Raw genomic sequence first — 24,549 nt, 5'->3', positions numbered from 1 at the left:
TTCTTCCTGTACTACTGCAGAAGGGCAAGGCGTTTTTAACACCTATTCTAACAAACCTTTTTCAATCAAGCCTGATACTAGGCCATATACCAGGAGTATGGCGACAAGTACGGGTCACGTTTATTCCGAAGGCTAATAAGAAGGATAAAACTTCACCTAAATCCTTCAGGCCGATAAGTTTATCCTCTGTTGTCTTAAAAACAATGGAAAAAATAATTGATGAGCATATAAAGTCATCATATATAGCTCAAGATCCGTTGAGCAAATATCAATTCGCATATCAAGAAGGCAAATCTTCGATAACAGCAGTACAAACTGTTGTAAAAAAAATAGAAAAGTCATTTGAAGCGAAGGAAATTTCACTAGCTGCCTTCCTAGACATAGAAGGCGCATTTGATAATTCATCTCATAATTCAATGATTACGGCTATGACGAAACGTGGTTTCGATATATCCATTATCCACTGGATTAGCGAAATGTTATCAAAAAGGGAGATATCAGCAAACCTTGGAAGCTCATCTGTAAGCGTTAGAGCAGTAAAAGGTTGCCCACAAGGAGGCGTAATATCACCTTTATTGTGGTCTTTAATAGTTGATGATCTTCTTCAAAAGTTGACAGCGCTAGGCTTTGAAATAATTGGCTTCGCAGATGATATAGTCATAATTGTTCGAGGAAAATTTGATTCTATTATCGCTGACCGAATGCAAATGGCTTTAAATTTGATTTCATCATGGTGTGATAGGCAGGGCCTCAGCATAAATGCCAATAAAACTACTATCATACCATTTACGAGAAGAAAACAATTTACATTAAACAACATCAGATTGAAAGGAACACTTTTAAAACTTTCAGACACTGTCAAATATCTTGGAGTATTTCTTGACAGAAAACTCAATTGGAACACACATCTAGAGCAAGCAGTAAACAAAGCTACAAATGCTCTATGGATATGTAAAAGAACTTTTGGTAAGCAATGGGGACTGAAACCGAAGATGATTTATTGGATCTATTCGGCAATTGTCAGACCCAGGATTACCTATGCCTCGTTGGTCTGGTGGCCAAAAACGAAAGAGAAAGCTACCCAAAAAAAGCTGGAAAGACTTCAAAGGCTAGCCACTCTTTCAATAACAGGTGCAATGAGAAGTACACCATCGAAGGCATTGGATGCTTTACTCTATATACTTCCATTGCATCAGTTTATACAATTAGAAGCTGAAAAGAGTGCTCTAAAAATCAAAAGATCAATGAACCTCTTTGAAGGTGATCTAACAGGTCATCTCAGTATTCTAAAAACTATTAGTATTAATCCTATTGTAAATAATAATGAAGATTGGATGGAGAAAAAATACAACTTTAATCGAATATTTCGGGTATTTGAGCCTAGACGTGATTATTGGGAAGATGGTGGTCCCGATCTTCGTCCAGGCTCGACAGTTTTCTATACAGACGGTTCAAAAATGGACAATCAAGTTGGAGCAGGAGTGACTGGCCCAGGAATAGACATGTCAATTTCTATGGGCAGATGGCCAACTGTATTCCAAGCTGAAATACAAGCAATTATAGAATGTACGACTGTGTGCTTGCGCAGGAACTATAGACATTCAAATATATGCATCATGTCAGACAGCCAAGCAGCTCTAAACGCTCTAAAGTCGGCGACATGCACATCAAAACTTGTCTGGGAATGTATTCAATTACTCCAAAAATTGTCTTGTCGTAATCAAGTCAACCTGTATTGGGTCCCAGGTCACTGTGGAATCGATGGAAATGAAAGAGCTGATGCGCTTGCAAGACTCGGATCATCTCATCAATTTGTAGGACCTGAGCCCTTCTGTGGTTTATCTGCCTCTGCTTTAAAAATGGAGCTAAAAGCATGGGAATGTGCGAAAGTGGAATCAAATTGGAATAACACTTTCATTGCTAGGCAGTCGAAACGGTTTATCTCTCCAAACGTTTCAATGACTCGCAAAATCCTGGAGCTTTCGAAGAAAGATCTTAGCATTTATACTGGTCTTATAACAGGACATTGTCCGAGCCGATATCATCTGAAGCTAATGGGAAAACTTCAAGATGATATATGTCGCTTCTGTGGCATAGAAAAAGAAGACTCGGAACACCTGTTATGCCGATGTCCGGCAATTCTCAATAAAAGATTAAGGTTCTTTGAAAGAGGGCTGTTAGAACCCTCTGATATTTGGAGAACAACTCCCAGCGCAGTAGTGCACTTCATCCGAAGTGCATCACCGGGCTGGACAAATGCTATTAGTCAAACAATGACGATCACTTCTGATAGTGGTACGTCATCTTGACAACATAGCTATAATAAAACGGGGGATATATCACAATAGATCAAACAAATGGTCGCAGTGATAAAAATACCCAACATGGAAAAAAAAGAAAATGTCCGAATGTTTTTTTATCACTAGAAAGTGCTTTTTAAATGAAGAAACTTATCTGAAGTAACTATTATGCTATGTCTTAAGGTTTCGATGCTATTACTTATGTCTCACTTGTTTTGAAACCGTCCAGCTGCCCGCCGTGACGTTACAACGCGAGCTTCATTCAGTTGTAACTGTGGTTCTACTTAACTTATCATCATTCTTTAGGCACCGTTTTAAAGGTCTTTTTGAGTACAAAGAAAATACGGATTATTAGATTGTTCGAATTTGTACTTTCCTGCGAAAGCGAAAAAGTACGCCTTTTACGTGACGTTACAACGCAAGAAAATGCCCAGCAAACACCAACTCGTATATCAATGTACGAAAATTACACAGGTCTGCATCAAAAAAACTGCATAGGATTTTTCAACTGATTCTTATAGATTTTTGTCCACTGAATTCAGAAAAAATAATAAAAATTGTCCATCACGTCACGTTTTCATGTAATACTTGTTGAATAATCTTGAAAGTTGGTTTTATACATAAAGCAGCAGAAATATCCCGGATGTAAATTACATTAAAAAATCGATTTTCACATCAGAACTGTATTTATTAATGTAAACCCTTGCATGTTTTGGAAGAAAACCATATACTATGGAGAAACTATGGAGAATATTATTTTAACGCAAATTTGGTGCGCTCAAATATACCCACTTGCGCTCAGTCGACTGTACTGCTTTATAGAAGCAAATTTGATAAGTCATGTATGAAACATTTGTAGAACTGAATGCAATCTACAATCTTTCTGAATTGAGTACTTCATTACTTTTGTATTTACGTTGTAATAGTATTGCATCTTTATCCTTAGCTCAAACAAACGTTCTACTTATATAACAAGGCTTAAAGGCCCTCTTTATTATAAATGGAAAAAATAATGCACTACTCTATTCAACAAAATTGTAGATTATATTCAGCTCTATAAATGCTTCTTACATATTTTCTACAGATTTTGCTTCTGTGAGGCACAACAATTGAATTTGCGTAAGTGAGCGTACCTGAGTACATTAACCCAATGTTGAAGGGCAAAAAAGAGTATAGATAAAAATTTCAGTCCAGTAATATTTTTTCTGTATTTATTAAGTAAAAATTTACTGAAATAACAGAAAAAGATCTTATTTAGGTTTTTTAATACGAATCTGTGATAATAATTTTTCCATCTAATTTGTGACTTTTCCAGATAAGAAGCATAATTTGCAAAAAATCTGTACGTGATGGAGAAAAACGGAAATCAGTTTTGGATTCAGCACCCCAAAAAACATATGATTCACCTAAAATATCTCATGCATCTGAAAATTTTTTTATTTTTGCAGACCTGTGTTATCGTTATTGACTTGAAGCCTGACTGACTAATGAAGCGTACGTAAGTTTATATTCTATCGTATTTGACGATATGAAGTGATTGACCTACGACTTTCAGTACAGAATTGTATAGCATAATAAAACCAATCGCTTTGAGTCGGATCTTATTCCATACAAAGACTTATAAAGTTGAATTGTTAACGTATATCTTGTAGTACGTATATGGCCTCCAAATTAGTACGCATATGCAAGTTTTGTGCATCAGATACGATTTTTCAGGGTATATATAGGTACTTATAACTCATTTATTGCTCTGATATGCATATGAAAATGTTTAGTGGGTGGCCCTATTTCATCCACTTGAAATACAAAATAATGGATTCAGCATATATTCTTTTGTAAGTTGGTCGAAAACAAGTGATATTATGAGATGATTAGTGCACTGTAGTAGCATATTTAAAAATATCACGAAAAATCATTTATTTCTTGTAAATTTCATTTATTTTCGATACACGTTTTAAATAACTTCCGAAAATGCTCGAATGCCAGTTATGGCAGTTTTGAACATTACCCAATCATGAAAAAATATTCAACAATGCTAAAAGCAACTTTTATAAAATGTCTGGCTGGTATACCGGCCCGCGGAATGTGTCATATATATATATATATATATATATGACCCCTAATTCCTAATAATTCCTAATAGGGCAAGAATATTTTCTATGGTCCTAATTCACCATAGAAAATATTCTTGCCCTCGAAAACTTTCACATGCCAAATTTGGTTTCATTTGCTTGATTAATTCTCGAGTTATGAGGAAATTTGCATTTCATTTGTATAGGAGCCCCCCTTTCTAAAGTAGGGAGGGGTCCCAATTCATCATAGAAAAAAATTTTGTCTCCAAAATCACCCACGTGCCAAATTTTGTTCCATTTGCTTGATTAGTTCTCGAGTTATGAGGAAATTTGTATTTCGTTTGTATAGGAGCTCCCCCTTTTAAAGTGGGGAGGGGTCTTTATTTACCATAGAAAATATTCTTGCCCTCGAAAACTCTCACATGCCAAATTTTGTTCCATTTGCTTGATTAGTTCTTCAGTTATGAGGAAATTTGTATTTCATGTGTATAGGATCCCCCCTCCTAAAACGGGGAGGGGTCCCAATTCATCATAGAAAAAAATTTTGTCTCCAAAAACACCCACATGCCAAATTTGGTTCCATTTGCTTAATTACTTCTTGAGTTATGAGGAAAATTGTGTTTCTTTGGTACAGGAGCCCCCCCCCCTCTTAAAGTGGGGAGGGGTCCTAATTTACTATAGAAAATATTCGTGCCCTCGAAAACCTTCACATGCCAAATTTAGTTCCATTTGTTTGATTAGTTCTCGAGTTATGAGGAAATTTGTATGGAAGCCCCCCCTTTTAAAGAGGAGAGGAGTTGTAATTCCCCTTATAAAGAGGGGAGGGGACTCAATTTACCTTAGAATAAATTCTTGTCACCGAAAACACCCACATGCCAAATTTTGTTCTATTTGCTTGATTAGTTTTCGAGTCATGCAGAAATTTGTGTTTCATTTGTATGGGAGCCCCCCCTCTTAGTGGGGGGAGGGGTTTCTAACCATCACTAAAACCTTTCCTGGCCCCAAAAAACCTCTACATGCATATTTTCATGCCGATTGGTTCAGTAGTTTTCGATTCTATAAGGAACATACGGACAGACAGATATATATATATATATAGACTAGCTGACCCGACAAACTTCGTATTGCCACAAATTAACCTGTGTTGTACATAAATCATGAATCTCGGATGATCTTTGTCACAATCTCGAGTTTTGCAAGCCACCCTGTGGGCGGCGCTTCCGGCGGCGGGTCACCGGCAACACTCGCGACCGTCTTGTCCTGAATGATCTAGTGTTACTATAGATAGTTTTTGTGGTTTTGTATTGACTAATGTTTTATGGAAGAGTCTCAAATTTCTCGAGTTCGATTAGTTTTTGAGTTTCGCAAAAATTTCTGTTTTATTTGTATGAGAGTCCATATTCCCCTACCACAGGGGTAGAGACCTCTCACTCGAACTATCGTAAAATAAATTCAAGACTCCAAAATCTCCCACTTGCCAAATTTGGTTCCATTTGCTTGATTAGTTCTCAAGTTATAAGGAAATTTGAATTTCATTTGTATGGGAGCTCCCCTCTTAAAAGGGGAAGGGGTCGTAATTCACCATAGAAAAAATTTCTGCCATCTAAAACTCCCACATGCCAAATTTGGTTCCATTTGATTGATTAGTTCTCGAGATAAGAGGAAATTTGAATTTCATTTGTATGGAAGCTTACCCTCTTAAAGGGGAGATGGGCCATAACTCGCTTTCTAAAGAAGAGAGGGGTCTCAATTCACCATAGAAAAAAATCTTGCGTCCAAAACCACTTACATGTCAAATTTGGTTTCATTTGCTTGATTAGTTCTCGAGTTATGAGGAAATTTGTTTTTCATTTGTATAGGAGCCCCCCCCCTCTCAAAGTGGGGAAATCCATAGAAAATATACCAATATACCAAAAATACCCACATGATAAATTTGGTTCCATTTGCTTGATTAGTTCTAGAGTTATGAGGAAATTTGTATTTCGTTTGTATGAGAGCTCCCCCTCTTAAAAAGGTAAGGGGTCCTAATTCATCATAGAAAAAATGGTTGCCTCCAAAAACACCCACATGCCAAATATGGTTCCATTTGCTTGATTAGTTCTCGAATTATGAGGAAATTCGTATTTCGTTTGTATAGGAGCCCTACCTCTTAAAGTGAGGAGGGGTTCTAATTCACTATAGAAAATATTCATGCCCTAGAAAACTTTCACATGCCAAATTTGGTTCCATTTCCTTGATTAATTCTCGAGTTATGAGGAAATTTGCATTTCATTTGTATGAGAGCCCCCCTTTCTAAAGTGGGGAGGGGTCCCAATTCATCATAGAAAAAAATTTTGTCTCCAAAATCACCCACGTGCCAAATTTTGTTCCATTTGCTTGATTAGTTCTCGAGTTATGAGGAAATTTGTATTTCGTTTGTATAGGAGCCCCCCCTCTTAAAGTGGGGAGGGGTCCTTATTTACCATAGAAAATATTCTTGCCCTCGAAAACTTCCACATGCCAAATTTTGTTCCTTTTGCTTGATTAGTTCTTCAGTTATGAGGAAATTTGTATTTCATGTGTTTAGGATCCCCCCCTCCTAAAACGGGGAGGGGTCCCAATTCATCATAGAAAAAAATTTTGTCTCCAAAAACACCCACATGCCAAATTTGGTTCCATTTGCTTAATTACTTCTCGAGTTATGAGGAAAATTGTGTTTCTTTGGTACAGGAGCCCCCCCTCTTAAAGTGGGGAGTGGTCCTAATTTACTATAGAAAATATTCTTGCCCTCGAAAACCTTCACATGCCAAATTTGGTTCCATTTGCTTGATTAGTTCTCGAGTTATGATGAAATTTGTATGGAAGCCCCCCTTTTAAAGAGGAGAGGAGTTATAATTCCCCTTATAAAGAGGGGAGGGGTCTCAATTTACCATAGAATAAATTCTTGTCACCGAAAACACCCACATGCCAAATTTTGTTCTATTTGCTTGATTAGTTGTCGAGTTATGCAGAAATTTGTGTCTCATTTGTATGGGAGCCCCCCCTCTTAGTGGGGGGAGGGGTTTCTAACAATCACTAAAACCTTTCCTGGCCCCAAAAAACCTCTACATGTATATTTTCATGCCGATTGGTTCAGTAGTTTTCGATTCTATAAGGAACATACGGACAGACAGACAGACAGACAGACAGACAGACAGACAGACAGAAATCCTTCTTTATAGGTATAGATATATATATGAAAACACGCGCTAAGACATAAAAACTCATAACTTCCAGAGTTTTCATTTCTCCATTTCGAAATTTTGCATACTTCTTCGAGAAAGAACAACAAATATTTTAAAATAAAAAAATCAAGAAAAGAAAAGTTCCAACTTTGAAAAAATTGCAATTGTTTATGAAAATGCACTATTTAACTATTGAAAAACAATCGAGAGGAGGTATGGTATACTAATTTTGAAAGCTTGTGGAATAGTTAACACGTCTGGTAGAAAGTCATTTTTTGATATTATAAACTATGTTTACAATCAGCATTTAAAAAAAAGTAATTTGTTCAGATTACAATACTTTAAAAAATCATATCTTGAGAATTCCAACAGTAACATCAAAATAAAAAAATACATGTCGATTTTTTTGCAGAAAGAACGTAAAAAATATTCCGAAGAGAAAAAGAATTTTAACTGTAAATTTCCCGTGGAATGACCCATATATATATATATATATATATATATATATATATATATATATATATATATATATATATATATATATATATATATATATATATATATATATATATATTCATTTATATATGTTTATACAGAAATATAAATTAATTTACCTTACAAAGTGCAACACCAGTATCTAGTCGATCCATAAAGTTATTCACATTAATGTGTAATTCTGGATACATCGTGTTTAGCCATTCAGCCAGGTCTTCCCGCATAGCATATAAATACTCTTCACTGGACTTAAACGGCCGGTATGACCGTGCCTCTAGCAGAGCGGAAGACATTATAACCGTGTATTTGAATGTGCTACTCGATCGAATTTGTGACGTAATCAGTAATTACATATCAATAAGGCACTCTTCTTATCAAGAACGTTACTCTTCTTATTAAGTTATCATAAGCATTGGCACTCTTTCCAATTGAAATGAAGGTAATCTATAACAAGACAAAATCAATTATCACTGCTTAATACATTATGTCCCAGCGTATAAAGTTTTTCATGTATTTCCAATGATACACCGAGTCATAACGGATTAATAAAATCAAAGTCGATACGCTTGTAACAAGCCTCATATATTACTATATATTATTAAATTACCTGCTGAAGAACTGCTTATCTTTCGATAGATAATCAACAAAAGCTTTGAATCCGTACTCGTTCTTTGTCCCTGAAAAAAGCAAGATTTATTGTTAATTGTTTGTTGATCTTCCAATTGAGCGATTCAACGGAGCTTCGAAAATCGATTTTAATTTATCATTTTTCTTTGCATAGATGTTCTCATTAAAAAATCAGTTCAGTATCAGTCCAGTATCAGTTATTTGTTAAAGATCTCGCCTACGTTTTTAAAACGGCTGAAGCGACCCTCATTTCCTCATAACGATGCAGGCACGCATTTTTATCTGGCTGAACCCGGATGAATCAGCTCCGAACATAAATTTGACATTCAATTCGATTACCCGCGCCGGTCGGTGTCTCGATCGAGCGACGGCGCCGGTAGGGCAAAATACTTAAATGAAAAAAAAACGTCGCGTTTGCACCACATTCTAGCTGAACGAACGTGCATGTTTCTTAACCTGCGGCAACGAACAATTTCCAAAACATCCGTTGCATTTTTGCCGACTGGAGAATGGAGGGCGAACTGTTCGGTACTAAAGCCACGGGCCAAAATGTATGCGTGAGAGAGAAGCTCGACGGACAGTGTGAGGTCTGCCGCTAGGCAGAATAGGACGGAACTAGTGATGTCCGAAATTTTCAATTATTCGATTACCGATTAATATGCGAGCGTTGTCTGCACTAATCGATTAATTCAACTATTCGTGCTAGTGGTATTCGATTAGAAATATTCGAATATTTTTTTCATTAATGCGATTAATCGAACGATTATGAACGATTAGCGGCCATTATTCGGGGATTATTCGCATTCATATTATTTCCTTTGAACTATTCGATTAATTCAACTACTCGTGCTGCCAGTATTCGATTAGAAATTATTCGAATATTTTTATAATTATTCGATTAGTTGAATTAATCGAACGATTAACGGACATCACTAGACGGAACTACCTCAAGAAGAAGGTGTTTCCTTAGGGCGAAGAGCGTTTTTAGCAGGTAAGAACTAATTTGTATAAAAAGTTTAATAAATTAAGGGATTCGGTTTCGACATGCCGACCCGTCTGGTCGGTAGTGAGAATAAATACGGATTTTTATTTTCAAAAAAAAAAAGAAAAGGTTACCCAGTAGAAAGGGTGGCACATCTACTTTTCAGCAGAAAAAAAGGGAAAGATACTTCCCTCGGTACGCCATTTCTGACTGGCTAAACAATCTCGCGACATTGGGATCCATGAAAGTGAAATCAAATAAGTGAAACTGTGAAAGCGAGCGATTCGAGTGACCGTATTGAATAAGTTAGTGAGCAAGAGACGGTGTTTTATATGAGAGCAACCGTAGTGGGCTGTGTGTGAACAATAAACCAATTAGACCAGCCATCTCGAAAATTGGAAAAAGGTAAAAAAGTTTTTCGTTCAGCAAATTTCCCGACTTCTGCACTGCATTTACGTCACTGTTCGTAATAAGAAGAAAAGTAATTAAGAGTCGAAGAAAGTGTAACTCGTCAAGTAAAGTGAAATTTGCTGCAAAATTGGACCATCTAAGGGGCTAAAAGCAGTACGTGTGTAAAACGTATAACGAGTGTGGTAATCGGTGCTGAGTGAAACTAAATATTTCGCATACGAACAGAATTTAATGTTGAAAAATTTCGAGGCTGCATTTTACACGGTGGATCACAACGTAACAGAACCCTGAGAAAACGAGAATAGAAGCCAATTCAACTGCAGAAAAGTTAAAAAAGTTAAAAATCCTGCATTCACTTCACCGTTCGGAATAAGTTTTGAGCAGATATTTGAAATCTGTGATTCATGGAGTGCGTTTACCAATAACTAAATAGTGTGCGAGTAATCAATACCGTTTTAGCAGGAAGTGCCTTCTTACAGGGAAACTTTAGTAAGAATTGCAGCGTCGGTTCGCTTTTCGTTAGAAAAGCTACTTCTGAGGAACAACGAGCGACAGAATGGTCGTGATAGGATTGTGGAAACTTATGGGGTAAGTGATTTTTTGACATAGGACTACGTCTTACGGCAAGTTTTGAGATAGGGTGTCATTCCAAAAAGTCGAAAAATGCGAGCGTCACGAAAAATGAAAGATTTTGAGCGCTAATAGCTCAGCGGTTTTCCGATCGATTTTCAATATTCTTACATCAATCGATCGGAAAATCTTCTAAGAATTGATGAAGAAAAGTATGGATTCTTGATGTTGAACTATTGAAAAATTGAAAATAATGAACCTATGTTTTACCAGAATTCTCGCTTCGTGATTGGTTGGAAGGTTCTTTACGATGATCTAAACCTATACCAATTTGATATCTGTGCTTGGGAAGTAAGCCAAAACAAGTGACAAAGTTCCCTCATTTCAACAAGATTTCTTAACACCGCGGTTCAACCTAGACCATTTTGATGTCCTTGCTTGGGAAGTACGCCAGAGAGAGTGACAAAACCCCCTCGTGCCAACAGATTTCTTACGAACGCGAATAAACCTAGTCCAATCTGATGTCTATGTTAGGGAAGTGTGCCAGAAAAAATGACACAAGTTCGTCGTCCCAACAGATCGCAAATTCTTTACTGCGTGACGATTAAACCTCGGCGAATTTGATATCTGTGTTGGAAAAATGTGCTACAGCTGTAGTGTTCGGTTATAATACGGCTCTGTATGAATACGCAAGCTTGCCGTTTCATTAGAAGTGTAGTGAAAAGATGTGCTGTTGATAAAATAGGATTGAATTGGTAAAATCCCTTCAACGTGGGAAACCATGGATAATAAAAACAATCTTTAATTACAGTAAGGTAGCAGGAAAATAATAGTTTGTGTTCTTGATTTTGTTAAATTGTTTTCAAATGCACAATCTTTTGAGAATTGAACGTATGCAATGTTACTACTTTGATAAACGTTACATACAACGCATGTAGCATGTATATATGTTGCACATAGCATGTATACATGAAGAATCGAATGATTACAAGCATGAATACATGCTACTATCACTACAAAGAGACTTACGTAGTCCTGCGTCACCTATATATGCGGTCGTGACTTGTACACAACCCCTCTGATTTTTTGTTCTTTTTTTAATCTCGCTTTTGGCCGTCGTGGGTGCCTTTTCCGTCCCTTGCAACACAAGTTATTGGAAATACCAGCATTTTTATAACTCACAGAGAGCTATTTCCAACGTTTTTTTTTCGGGCAACACAATCAACGTTTTTTTCGAGCGACGAAGAAAAGGAGTTCGACAAATCTATTTAGTTTTCGTCAGGTATGAATGAAAATAACGACTCAAATACGACGAATTCGAGAAGTAGAGTCAGTTGCGCGTTTTCAGTGTCATGTGTTAGTAATCGTTTTTTTGGAATTGACTTGAATGGTTTTCGTTTTTATTTCTAACTAGCTGACCCGACAAACTTTGTATTGCCACAAATTAAACTATGTTGTACATAAATCGTGAATCTTGGATGACCTTTGTCACAATCTTGAGTTTTGCAAGTTTCTAGGGAGTTTATGGGTGTTTTAATATACAAATTTTCCTCACAGTAAAGTAGAAAACAACTCCCCCCATTGCTTAGCCTGATAAAATATAGCGGATAGCATTTAAATATTCGCCGTCATTACAAACCATTTCGCCGAATACCATTTCTCGGTTGACCATAACGCGGAATATAGAGTTTCGTAGAATAACATTTCACGAAAAAACCTTACGCGAGATGTGCCATTTCACGGAAAATCTTTTCGTAGAAAGTACCATTTTGCAGGGGTGACCCAACTGAAGGAACGTAATAGAGGCCAGTAGATCTAGGAAAATAAATAATCCTAGCTAGAGGTGATCTCTACCGGGGGTTGTCCCCCGCAGTGCCCGGCGCTTCCGACGGCAGGTCGCCGGCAACATTCGCGGCCTGTGGCCGTCTCGCGCTGAATTATCTAATATTACTATTGATAGTTTTTGGTGGTCTTGTTATTGATTAATGTTTTATGAAAGAGTCTAAAATTTCTCGAGTTCGATTAGTTTTTGAGTTACGCAAAAATTTGTTTTATTTGTATGAGAGTCCTTATCCCCCTACCAAGGGTGAGGGGTCTCAAGCCATCATTAAAAAAATTTCGGCCTCCAAAACCCCCCACATGCCAAATTTGGTTCCATTTGCTTGATTACTTCTCGAGTTATGAGGAAATTTGTATTTCCTTTGTATGGGAGTCCCCCCTTGAAGTAGGACTACGAATGTAGCGCAATTCGTCTCCCAATGCTAAAGCCGGTGATTTTTGTATGAATCTATACCTATAAAACAGGATTCTGTCTGTCTGTCTGTCTGTCTGTCTGTCTGTCTGTCTGTCTGTCTGTCTGTCTGTCTGTCTGTCTGTCTGTCTGTCTGTCTGTCTGTCTGTCTGTCTGTCTGTCTGTCTGTCTGTCTGTCTGTCTGTCTGTCTGTCTGTCTGTCTGTCTGTCTGTCTGTCTGTCTGTCTGTCTGTCTGTCTGTCTGTCTGTCTGTCTGTCTGTCTGTCTGTCTGTCTGTCTGTCTGTCTGTCTGTCTGTCTGTCTGTCTGTCTGTCTGTCTGTCTGTCTGTCTGTCTGTCTGTCTGTCTGTCTGTCTGTCTGTCTGTCTGTCTGTCTGTCTGTCTGTCTGTCTGTCTGTCTGTCTGTCTGTCTGTCTGTCTGTCTGTCTGTCTGTCTGTCTGTCTGTCTGTCTGTCTGTCTGTCTGTCTGTCTGTCTGTCTGTCTGTCTGTCTGTCTGTCTGTCTGTCTGTCTGTCTGTCTGTCTGTCTGTCTGTCTGTCTGTCTGTCTGTCTGTCTGTCTGTCTGTCTGTCTGTCTGTCTGTCTGTCTGTCTGTCTGTCTGTCTGTCTGTCTGTCTGTCTGTCTGTCTGTCTGTCTGTCTGTCTGTCTGTCTGTCTGTCTGTCTGTCTGTCTGTCTGTCTGTCTGTCTGTCTGTCTGTCTGTCTGTCTGTCTGTCTGTCTGTCTGTCTGTCTGTCTGTCTGTCTGTCTGTCTGTCTGTCTGTCTGTCTGTCTGTCTGTCTGTCTGTCTGTCTGTCTGTCTGTCTGTCTGTCTGTCTGTCTGTCTGTCTGTCTGTCTGTCTGTCTGTCTGTCTGTCTGTCTGTCTGTCTGTCTGTCTGTCTGTCTGTCTGTCTGTCTGTCTGTCTGTCTGTCTGTCTGTCTGTCTGTCTGTCTGTCTGTCTGTCTGTCTGTCTGTCTGTCTGTCTGTCTGTCTGTCTGTCTGTCTGTCTGTCTGTCTGTCTGTCTGTCTGTCTGTCTGTCTGTCTGTCTGTCTGTCTGTCTGTCTGTCTGTCTGTCTGTCTGTCTGTCTGTCTGTCTGTCTGTCTGTCTGTCTGTCTGTCTGTCTGTCTGTCTGTCTGTCTGTCTGTCTGTCTGTCTGTCTGTCTGTCTGTCTGTCTGTCTGTCTGTCTGTCTGTCTGTCTGTCTGTCTGTCTGTCTGTCTGTCTGTCTGTCTGTCTGTCTGTCTGTCTGTCTGTCTGTCTGTCTGTCTGTCTGTCTGTCTGTCTGTCTGTCTGTCTGTCTGTCTGTCTGTCTGTCTGTCTGTCTGTCTGTCTGTCTGTCTGTCTGTCTGTCTGTCTGTCTGTCTGTCTGTCTGTCTGTCTGTCTGTCTGTCTGTCTGTCTGTCTGTCTGTCTGTCTGTCTGTCTGTCTGTCTGTCTGTCTGTCTGTCTGTCTGTCTGTCTGTCTGTCTGTCTGTCTGTCTGTCTGTCTGTCTGTCTGTCTGTCTGTCTGTCTGTCTGTCTGTCTGTCTGTCTGTCTGTCTGTCTGTCTGTCTGTCTGTCTGTCTGTCTGTCTGTCTGTCTGTCTGTCTGTCTGTCTGTCTGTCTGTCTGTCTGTCTGTCTGTCTGTCTGTCTGTCTGTCTGTCTGTCTGTCTGTCTGTCTGTCTGTCTGTCTGTCTGTCTGTCTGTCTGTCTGTCTGTCTGTCTGTCTGTCTGTCTGTCTGTCTGTCTGTCTGTCTGTCTGTCTGTCTGTCTGTCTGTCTGTCTGTCTGTCTGTCTGTCTGTCTGTCTGTCTGTCTGTCTGTCTGTCTGTCTGTCTGTCTGTCTGTCTGTCTGTCTGTCTGTCTGTCTGTCTGTCTGTCTGTCTGTCTGTCTGTCTGTCTGTCTGTCTGTCTGTCTGTCTGTCTGTCTGTCTGTCTGTCTGTCTGTCTGTCTGTCTGTCTGTCTGTCTGTCTGTCTGTCTGTCTGTCTGTCTGTCTGTCTGTCTGTCTGTCTGTCTGTCTGTCTGTCTGTCTGTCTGTCTGTCTGTCTGTCTGTCTGTCTGTCTGTCTGTCTGTCTGTCTGTCTGTCTGTCTGTCTGTCTGTCTGTCTGTCTGTCTGTCTGTCTGTCTGTCTGTCTGTCTGTCTGTCTGTCTGTCTGTCTGTCTGTCTGTCTGTCTGTCTGTCTGTCTGTCTGTCTGTCTGTCTGTCTGTCTGTCTGTCTGTCTGTCTGTCTGTCTGTCTGTCTGTCTGTCTGTCTGTCTGTCTGTCTGTCTGTCTGTCTGTCTGTCTGTCTGTCTGTCTGTCTGTCTGTCTGTCTGTCTGTCTGTCTGTCTGTCTGTCTGTCTGTCTGTCTGTCTGTCTGTCTGTCTGTCTGTCTGTCTGTCTGTCTGTCTGTCTGTCTGTCTGTCTGTCTGTCTGTCTGTCTGTCTGTCTGTCTGTCTGTCTGTCTGTCTGTCTGTCTGTCTGTCTGTCTGTCTGTCTGTCTGTCTGTCTGTCTGTCTGTCTGTCTGTCTGTCTGTCTGTCTGTCTGTCTGTCTGTCTGTCTGTCTGTCTGTCTGTCTGTCTGTCTGTCTGTCTGTCTGTCTGTCTGTCTGTCTGTCTGTCTGTCTGTCTGTCTGTCTGTCTGTCTGTCTGTCTGTCTGTCTGTCTGTCTGTCTGTCTGTCTGTCTGTCTGTCTGTCTGTCTGTCTGTCTGTCTGTCTGTCTGTCTGTCTGTCTGTCTGTCTGTCTGTCTGTCTGTCTGTCTGTCTGTCTGTCTGTCTGTCTGTCTGTCTGTCTGTCTGTCTGTCTGTCTGTCTGTCTGTCTGTCTGTCTGTCTGTCTGTCTGTCTGTCTGTCTGTCTGTCTGTCTGTCTGTCTGTCTGTCTGTCTGTCTGTCTGTCTGTCTGTCTGTCTGTCTGTCTGTCTGTCTGTCTGTCTGTCTGTCTGTCTGTCTGTCTGTCTGTCTGTCTGTCTGTCTGTCTGTCTGTCTGTCTGTCTGTCTGTCTGTCTGTCTGTCTGTCTGTCTGTCTGTCTGTCTGTCTGTCTGTCTGTCTGTCTGTCTGTCTGTCTGTCTGTCTGTCTGTCTGTCTGTCTGTCTGTCTGTCTGTCTGTCTGTCTGTCTGTCTGTCTGTCTGTCTGTCTGTCTGTCTGTCTGTCTGTCTGTCTGTCTGTCTGTCTGTCTGTCTGTCTGTCTGTCTGTCTGTCTGTCTGTCTGTCTGTCTGTCTGTCTGTCTGTCTGTCTGTCTGTCTGTCTGTCTGTCTGTCTGTCTGTCTGTCTGTCTGTCTGTCTGTCTGTCTGTCTGTCTGTCTGTCTGTCTGTCTGTCTGTCTGTCTGTCTGTCTGTCTGTCTGTCTGTCTGTCTGTCTGTCTGTCTGTCTGTCTGTCTGTCTGTCTGTCTGTCTGTCTGTCTGTCTGTCTGTCTGTCTGTCTGTCTGTCTGTCTGTCTGTCTGTCTGTCTGTCTGTCTGTCTGTCTGTCTGTCTGTCTGTCTGTCTGTCTGTCTGTCTGTCTGTCTGTCTGTCTGTCTGTCTGTCTGTCTGTCTGTCTGTCTGTCTGTCTGTCTGTCTGTCTGTCTGTCTGTCTGTCTGTCTGTCTGTCTGTCTGTCTGTCTGTCTGTCTGTCTGTCTGTCTGTCTGTCTGTCTGTCTGTCTGTCTGTCTGTCTGTCTGTCTGTCTGTCTGTCTGTCTGTCTGTCTGTCTGTCTGTCTGTCTGTCTGTCTGTCTGTCTGTCTGTCTGTCTGTCTGTCTGTCTGTCTGTCTGTCTGTCTGTCTGTCTGTCTGTCTGTCTGTCTGTCTGTCTGTCTGTCTGTCTGTCTGTCTGTCTGTCTGTCTGTCTGTCTGTCTGTCTGTCTGTCTGTCTGTCTGTCTGTCTGTCTGTCTGTCTGTCTGTCTGTCTGTCTGTCTGTCTGTCTGTCTGTCTGTCTGTCTGTCTGTCTGTCTGTCTGTCTGTCTGTCTGTCTGTCTGTCTGTCTGTCTGTCTGTCTGTCTGTCTGTCTGTCTGTCTGTCTGTCTGTCTGTCTGTCTGTCTGTCTGTCTGTCTGTCTGTCTGTCTGTCTGTCTGTCTGTCTGTCTGTCTGTCTGTCTGTCTGTCTGTCTGTCTGTCTGTCTGTCTGTCTGTCTGTCTGTCTGTCTGTCTGTCTGTCTGTCTGTCTGTCTGTCTGTCTGTCTGTCTGTCTGTCTGTCTGTCTGTCTGTCTGTCTGTCTGTCTGTCTGTCTGTCTGTCTGTCTGTCTGTCTGTCTGTCTGTCTGTCTGTCTGTCTGTCTGTCTGTCTGTCTGTCTGTCTGTCTGTCTGTCTGTCTGTCTGTCTGTCTGTCTGTCTGTCTGTCTGTCTGTCTGTCTGTCTGTCTGTCTGTCTGTCTGTCTGTCTGTCTGTCTGTCTGTCTGTCTGTCTGTCTGTCTGTCTGTCTGTCTGTCTGTCTGTCTGTCTGTCTGTCTGTCTGTCTGTCTGTCTGTCTGTCTGTCTGTCTGTCTGTCTGTCTGTCTGTCTGTCTGTCTGTCTGTCTGTCTGTCTGTCTGTCTGTCTGTCTGTCTGTCTGTCTGTCTGTCTGTCTGTCTGTCTGTCTGTCTGTCTGTCTGTCTGTCTGTCTGTCTGTCTGTCTGTCTGTCTGTCTGTCTGTCTGTCTGTCTGTCTGTCTGTCTGTCTGTCTGTCTGTCTGTCTGTCTGTCTGTCTGTCTGTCTGTCTGTCTGTCTGTCTGTCTGTCTGTCTGTCTGTCTGTCTGTCTGTCTGTCTGTCTGTCTGTCTGTCTGTCTGTCTGTCTGTCTGTCTGTCTGTCTGTCTGTCTGTCTGTCTGTCTGTCTGTCTGTCTGTCTGTCTGTCTGTCTGTCTGTCTGTCTGTCTGTCTGTCTGTCTGTCTGTCTGTCTGTCTGTCTGTCTGTCTGTCTGTCTGTCTGTCTGTCTGTCTGTCTGTCTGTCTGTCTGTCTGTCTGTCTGTCTGTCTGTCTGTCTGTCTGTCTGTCTGTCTGTCTGTCTGTCTGTCTGTCTGTCTGTCTGTCTGTCTGTCTGTCTGTCTGTCTGTCTAAAAACTACTGAACCAATGGGCATGAAAATATGCATGTAGAGGTTTTTTGGGGCCAGGAAAGGTTCTTGTGATGGTTAGAAACCCCTCCCCCCACTAAGAGGGGGGGCTCCCATACAAATGAAACACAAATTTCTGCATGACTCGAAAACTAATCAAGCAAATAGAACAAAATTTGGCATGTGGGTATTTTTGGTAACAAGAATTTTTTCTCTTATGATTTAGGACCCCTCCCCTTTTTAGGATGGGGGCTCCTATACAAATGAAATACAATTTTCTATATAACTCGAGAACTAATCAAGCAAATAGAACCAAAAATATTTTCTATGATGAATTGGGACCCCTCCCCACTTTATGAGGAGGGGCTGCTATACAGATGAAATAGAAATTTCCTCATAACTCGAGAACTAATCATGCAAATAGAACAAAATTTGGAATTTGAAAGTTTTCGAGGGCAAGAATGTGTTCTATGGTGAATTGGTGTACTATCCGTACTCTACCCTAGCCATACACATCATCATGTAAATAAATATTATGCAACAGGTCAAAACAAAACAGACAACTCCGACCGTATTGAGACACACGGCGGGCACCGAACGCAAGCACCAGCGCCATGCATACACTTCACAAGTGCACGCATTCTGCTGAGCTGGCTCTCCGACATGTCGGTGGCCTATGTGACTCGGTGTAAGGATTCGAATTACAATTCCAGAACCAAATGTACCGAACAAAGAATCTTTCTGTCCCAGTAGTCTATCTCTTTTAAGCTTTAAGAATGCATTTAGAATAAGGAAAATATCGATATGCATTACCGATATTTTCCACCAAAATTTAACTATAAAAGCAAACCCCTCAAGTAATAAAGCAAGCCATTCTGACTTCAGACTTAGAGTACTCAATGCGACCTCAATCGGGCTATCGCCGACGGAAGAAATAAGTCCCTTGATCAACCCCGAGATCCGTTGATCTACCACGCGGGCTATTGCTAAACGTCGAATAATTATAGTAAATCTCGGTAAACCGTCCGCTTCGGTAAATGTAAAACGAGTAGTGAACAGTGTACTTTATATTGGGACCCCTCCTCACTTTAAGAGGGGGGCTCCCATACAAACGAAATACTAATTTCTTCATAACTTCAGAACTAATCAAGCAAATGGAACCAAATTTGGCAAGTGGGTGTTTTTGGAGGCAAGAATTTTTTCTATGATGAATTAGGACCCCTCTCCACTTTAGGAGGGGGGGGTGGCTTCTATACAAATGAAATACAAATTTCCCTATAACTCGAGAACTAATCAAGCAAATAGAACCAAATTTGGCATGTGGAGGTTTTTGGAGGCAAAAATATTTTCTATGGTGAACTAGGACCCCTCCCCAATTTAAGAGGGGAGGCTTCTACACAAATGAACAAATGTCCTCATAATTCGAGAACTTATCAAGCAAATGGAACTATATTTGGCATGTGGGTGTTTTTGGACCATTTTTCTTTGATAGATTAGGACTCCTTACCTTTTTCGGAGGGAAATACATCGAAATACAAATTTCCTCATAACTCTAGAACTAATCAAGCAAATGGAACCAAATTTGACATGTGGGTGTTTTTGTAGGCAAGAATATTTTCTATGGTGTATTAGGACCCCTCTCCGCTTTAGGAAGGGGAGGCTCCTATACAAATGATAATACAAATTTCGTCATAACTCGAGAATTAATCAATCAAATAGAACCAAATTTGACATGTAAGTGGTTTTGGAGGCAAGATTTTTTTCTATGGTGAATTGAGACCCCTCTTCTCTTTAGAAAGCGAGTTATGACCCATCTCCCCTTTAAGAGGCTAGGCTTCTATACAAATGAAATGCAAATTTCCTCTTATCTCGAGAACTAGTCAAGCAAATGGAACCAAATTTGGCATGTGGGGCTTTTAGGGGGCAGAAATTTTTTTATTATGAATTAAGACCCCTCTCCTGTTTAGGAGAAGCGGCTCCCATACAAACGAAATTCAAATTTCCTTATAACTTGAGAACTAATCAAGCAAACAGATCCAAATTTCGCCTGTGGGAGATTTTGGAGTCTTGAATTTATTTTATGATAGTTAGAGACCTCTCACCCCTGTGGTAGGAGGATATGAACTCTCATACAAATAAAACAGAAATTTTTGCGAAACTCAAAAACTAATCGAACTCGAGAAATACGAGACCCTTTCATAAAACATTAATCAATAACACGACCACAAAAACTATCTATAGTAACACTAGATCTTTCAGGACGAGAGGGCCGCGAGTGTTGCCCTGGGGCGAGGCAACTCCCCGCAGAAATCACTACTGTCTAGGTTTGTTTGTTTTCCTAGGTCTGCCTGGGTTTCCTGGAACGAGCGACAGCGAGTAAGGAGAGGATCGCGAAATGGTACTTCCCACAAAAAACTACAAGGTATACAGCCCTAAGGGTTGTACGAAAGGGTGACGTAGGACTATATCAGATCATTAGATCAAAGACTGCATTTCTGGCATATGTATGTTTATAAGAATCTGTGAGTCCCATTGTTTGAGTGAATTTTTAAAAGAGAGCGTAATATTCAGATTCAATTCTTCATTGAATGCAATGGTGGCTTCGAAAATACGTGGACGTGGGTTCATAAGTACAACACCTGCAACCATTGAGGCATTGAAGATTTCTATAAAAAATCACTTGTGTAAAGGTTGAAATAGTAATGAATGACCAGCCTCCAGATTATTGTATAAAATATGATTATGCGTAGCTTAACATGTTTCAACAATCTTACTTTTACTCGCTTGTGACCTTCAAAAGGGCCATTGGTTACAAATAACATTAAAGCCAAAGCACGTTCATCGCAAATATGACGTGCCATTCGAATGTCCTTTTTTGGCATGAATAGCAACAGGCACGTAAGTTAACGGCGTCGATTCACTGTCTTTTGCTTCGAGAATGTTTTACTAGTTTACTTTCACAGTTTACCGTTTGTTACATAGCATGAAAATATGGCACACCCGCAAAAATTTCTGTTTTATTTGTATGAGAGTCCTTATCCTCCTACCAGGGGTCTCAAACTATCATAAAATAAATTCATGCCTCCATAAACCCCCACATGCCAAATTTGGATCCATTTGCTTGATTAGCTCTCGAATTATGAGGAAATTTGTATTTCATTTGTATGGGATCCCCCCTCTCTTAGAAGGGGAAGAGGTCTCAGTACACTATAGAAAAAATTCTTACCTCCAAAAACCCCCACATGCCAAATTTGGTTTCTTTTGATTGATTAGTTCTCGAATTATGAGGAAATCTGTATACTATTTGAATGGGAGCCCCCCCTCCTAAAGAGGGGAAGGATTTCAATTCACCATAAAAGTAATTCTTGCCTTCTGAAATCCCCACATGCCAAATTTGGTTCCATTTGGTTGATTAGTTCTAGATTTATGAGGAAATTTGTATTTCATTTGTATGGGAGCCCCCCCTTTTAGAAGGGGAAGGGGTCTCAGTACACCATCGAAAAAAATTCTACCTTCTAAAACCCTCACATGCCAAATTTAGTTCCATTTGCTTGATTAGTTCTCGAGTTTTGAGGAAATTTGTGTTTCATTTGTATAGGAGCCCCCCCTCTTACGCCGTCCATAAAATTGCTCTCTCGTCCCTCCATAAAATTGCTGATCATTTTATCTTTCCAACGACATATAGATTGTTCAGTTTCGTTCAGTAGTTTAGTAGTTATTAGCATTTGAAATCTTACATTCCAACGTTACACTTCTATTTTCGTTTTCACAAAGTGCTACACTCTTCCAGATAGTAAACAAAGACGTAGTCCTACGTCAAAAATTTTCCGTGAAATGGTACATTCCGCTTAAGGTTTTTCGCAAAATGATATTCGGCGAAATGTTGTACAATCCTGGCGAATATTACTATCCGCTTTTTGGCTATGCAATGAGGGGACATGGGAGTTGTTTTCTACTTTACTGTGAGGAAAAATTGCACATTTGTGTATTAAACTACCCATTTCTGGTAACTAATAAGCATTAACATAAGCAGCAAATCAGCGTATCTGGCATTTTATAATTTACGTTATTGTATATTAGCTTTTTGACTGCATGTTGTAAAATGGTGTTGTAAATTAGCATCCAAAATTGTATTCAAATTCTTCGTGGCGGTAATTAGCTGTAAATTAGCATTGTCAGCACTATAAGAAGGTTATCAGTAAAGTAGTTGTATATTTTGCCAAAATAGCATTTAAGTCGCATTTAAGGCGACTGTGAATAGAGACCCCTCCCCTCTTTAGGAGGGGAATTATGACCCCTCCCCCTTTCAATAGTTGAGGGGGGGGTCCTATACAAATGAGATTCAAATATCCTCATAACTAGAGAAGTAATCAAGCAAATGGAACCAAATTTGGCATGGGGGTGTTTTGCAGGCAATTTTTTTATGGTTTGAGACCCCTCACCCCTGTGGTAGGAGGATAAGGACTCTCATACAAATAAAACAGAAATTTTTGCGTAACTCAAAAACTAATCGAACTCGAGAAATTTTAGACTCTTTCATAAAACATTAGTCAATAACAAGACCACCTGAAACTATTAATATCAAACTGTCGGAAGCGCCGGCCACTACTGAGGAGGGGGCGGGGGCAGGCCCCCGTAGAGATCAGTACTATCTAGGTTTATTTATTTTCCTAGTTCTACTGACCTCTATTACTTTCCTTCAGTTGGGTCACCCCTGCGAAATGGTACTTTCTACGAAAAGATTTTCCGTGAAATGGCGCATCCTGCGTAAGGTTTTTCGCGAAATGGTATTCTGCAAAACTCTATTCTCCACGTTATGGTCAACCGAGAATTGGTGTTCCGCAAAATGGTATTCGGCGAAATGGTTTGTAATGATAGCCAATATTGCTATAAATGCTATCCGCTTCATTTTATCAGGCTAAGCAATGGGGGGAGTTGTTTTCTACTTTACTGTGAGGAAAATTTGTATATTAAAACACCCGTGAACTCCTCAGAAACTTGCAAAACTCGAGATTGTGACAAAGGTCATCCGAGATTCACGATTTACGTACAACATAGCTTAATATGTGGCAATACGAAGTTTATCGGGTCAGCTAGTAAATAAATAAATTAGACAATGGTAAAAGATTAATGCCAGAATTTCTCGCCTTGTGAATGCAAGATTGTGATTACATATGCTTTGAGATTGAAGCTCTTCTGAAGACATCAACCTGGAAGGAAAATGTACTAAATGATGAAAAGTATATCGAACATCAAGAATAATAATCCTAGAAATGAACAAAAAAAATAAACATGAGCAAAAACTTCCTCATTGCGATTCATACTCAAACACTACCATTTAAGTACCGGTGCTTAAAGAATAATACTTCGTACCTTGTGTGTATATTCTTTCCTTTTATCGTACGCAAAACGTGGTGAGAAAGAAACAATAATTCTTCCGACTCTATCAGCATTGGTGGTGTTATGTCGCGAATGCTTTCGTCATATTTTGTTTATAAAACCATCAATTCATTCAACGCACATGTGAACCAACTAACAAATAATATCTCGTCACTACTTTATGCCTTGTTGCCGAAGACATGCAAAGCACGAAATAAAAGTAATTTAACTTTTAGACTTTCAAAAAGCGCATTTCTAATTATTTATATACTTTATTCACAGTTTTCAAATTTGTTTTATGACTGCAAATGGTAATGCTGTCCAGGATCGGCTATCATTTAAGTTATTTTCACACAGTAAAGTCGTGTTTGAAAAAATCAATTCCAATACACTCATTCACCAAATTAGGAAACTGCATTCATAGTTCAGGTATCGGTTTTTACACATCGCACGTGTTAGTCATTGACAATCTAAATCTATGTCCTTCACATACAGAAATGAAGCTGAATTTGCTGCAATACATCACTCAACTTCAAATAATTTATACAACCAGCTATTGCAAAGTGAATAATATTACTGAGTTCCAGCTAAAGGAATAGCTGATTTATGTTTCGTTTCGGAGACTATTCATTGTGGCATGCGAGTCAGCAAAGTTTTGTTCACGTTATTCTTGACATTAAGTCTCAGAGGGTAATAAGGTACATTGGGTATAAATATATAAAGCACTTACGGAAAAGTTAAGAGGGCATAAAAATCTAAAAATTTTGAATAATTATTTCATTGCTTTTTATTTTAGATTTTGTTTCTGCAGTCTTTTCCGCTTATTTTAATACTAATTTTGTAATGATCCGACCACGGGAAGTGGCCGAAAAACGATCATACACATAAGCGTTCCAGTGTGGCATGGATCAACCTCGACGGAATAAAACGCTGCTCCTGTAAAAACAAGATTTTCAAACTTTATGTATCTTTTTCTCAGAAACTACACAACGTATAGGAACAAACTTTTTTTTTGTTTTGTTGGTAAAAGTTTGGCAAAGACTTTTATGAGCTTTGCAATAACCTAAAATTACACAGACGTTCGGAAACAGGCACTGATGAAGCCTGCATGTATTTGTCGCGAAAAAATATACATAGTCGAATTTAATTGGATAAGTTTTCTTTTTCATTTAATTTCAGGTCCAAAAACTTCAGTTCTACTTACAAACTTTTCATATATCCGTGATCTATTTTTCGCTTTTGTATTTGACGTTTTAGGACTAGTATATATTTCGGAAAAGTTAATCGACCCAATCCCCAATCGATTA

General features: G+C 39.7%; 1 protein-coding gene across 2 annotated transcripts in view; it reads right to left on the bottom strand.

Annotated features, from left to right (window-relative positions):
- Positions 1-23,858, bottom strand: part of LOC128744040 (GAS2-like protein pickled eggs) — a 595,332-nt gene extending 571,474 nt beyond the window's left edge. Inside the window, exons 1-3 of one of the 2 annotated variants that reach the window (XR_008412350.1) lie at positions 23,237-23,858; positions 8,678-8,747; positions 8,190-8,514 (exon numbers count right to left, since the gene is read on the bottom strand). Coding sequence is in view for 1 of the 2 variants with exons in the window: in XM_053840783.1 (XP_053696758.1) it covers positions 8,190-8,363 (174 nt within the window). In the remaining variant the exon portion in view is untranslated. The remainder of the gene's footprint in view (positions 1-8,189; positions 8,515-8,677; positions 8,748-23,236) is intronic. The other variant, XM_053840783.1, reaches the window with a different exon arrangement.
- Between the last annotated feature and the right edge of the window lie 691 nt (positions 23,859-24,549).

Source organism: Sabethes cyaneus, chromosome 3 (genome assembly GCF_943734655.1).
Source record: "Sabethes cyaneus chromosome 3, idSabCyanKW18_F2, whole genome shotgun sequence".
NCBI lineage: Eukaryota > Metazoa > Arthropoda > Insecta > Diptera > Culicidae > Sabethes > Sabethes cyaneus.
This window is presented reverse-complemented; position numbering and strand designations above follow the sequence as displayed.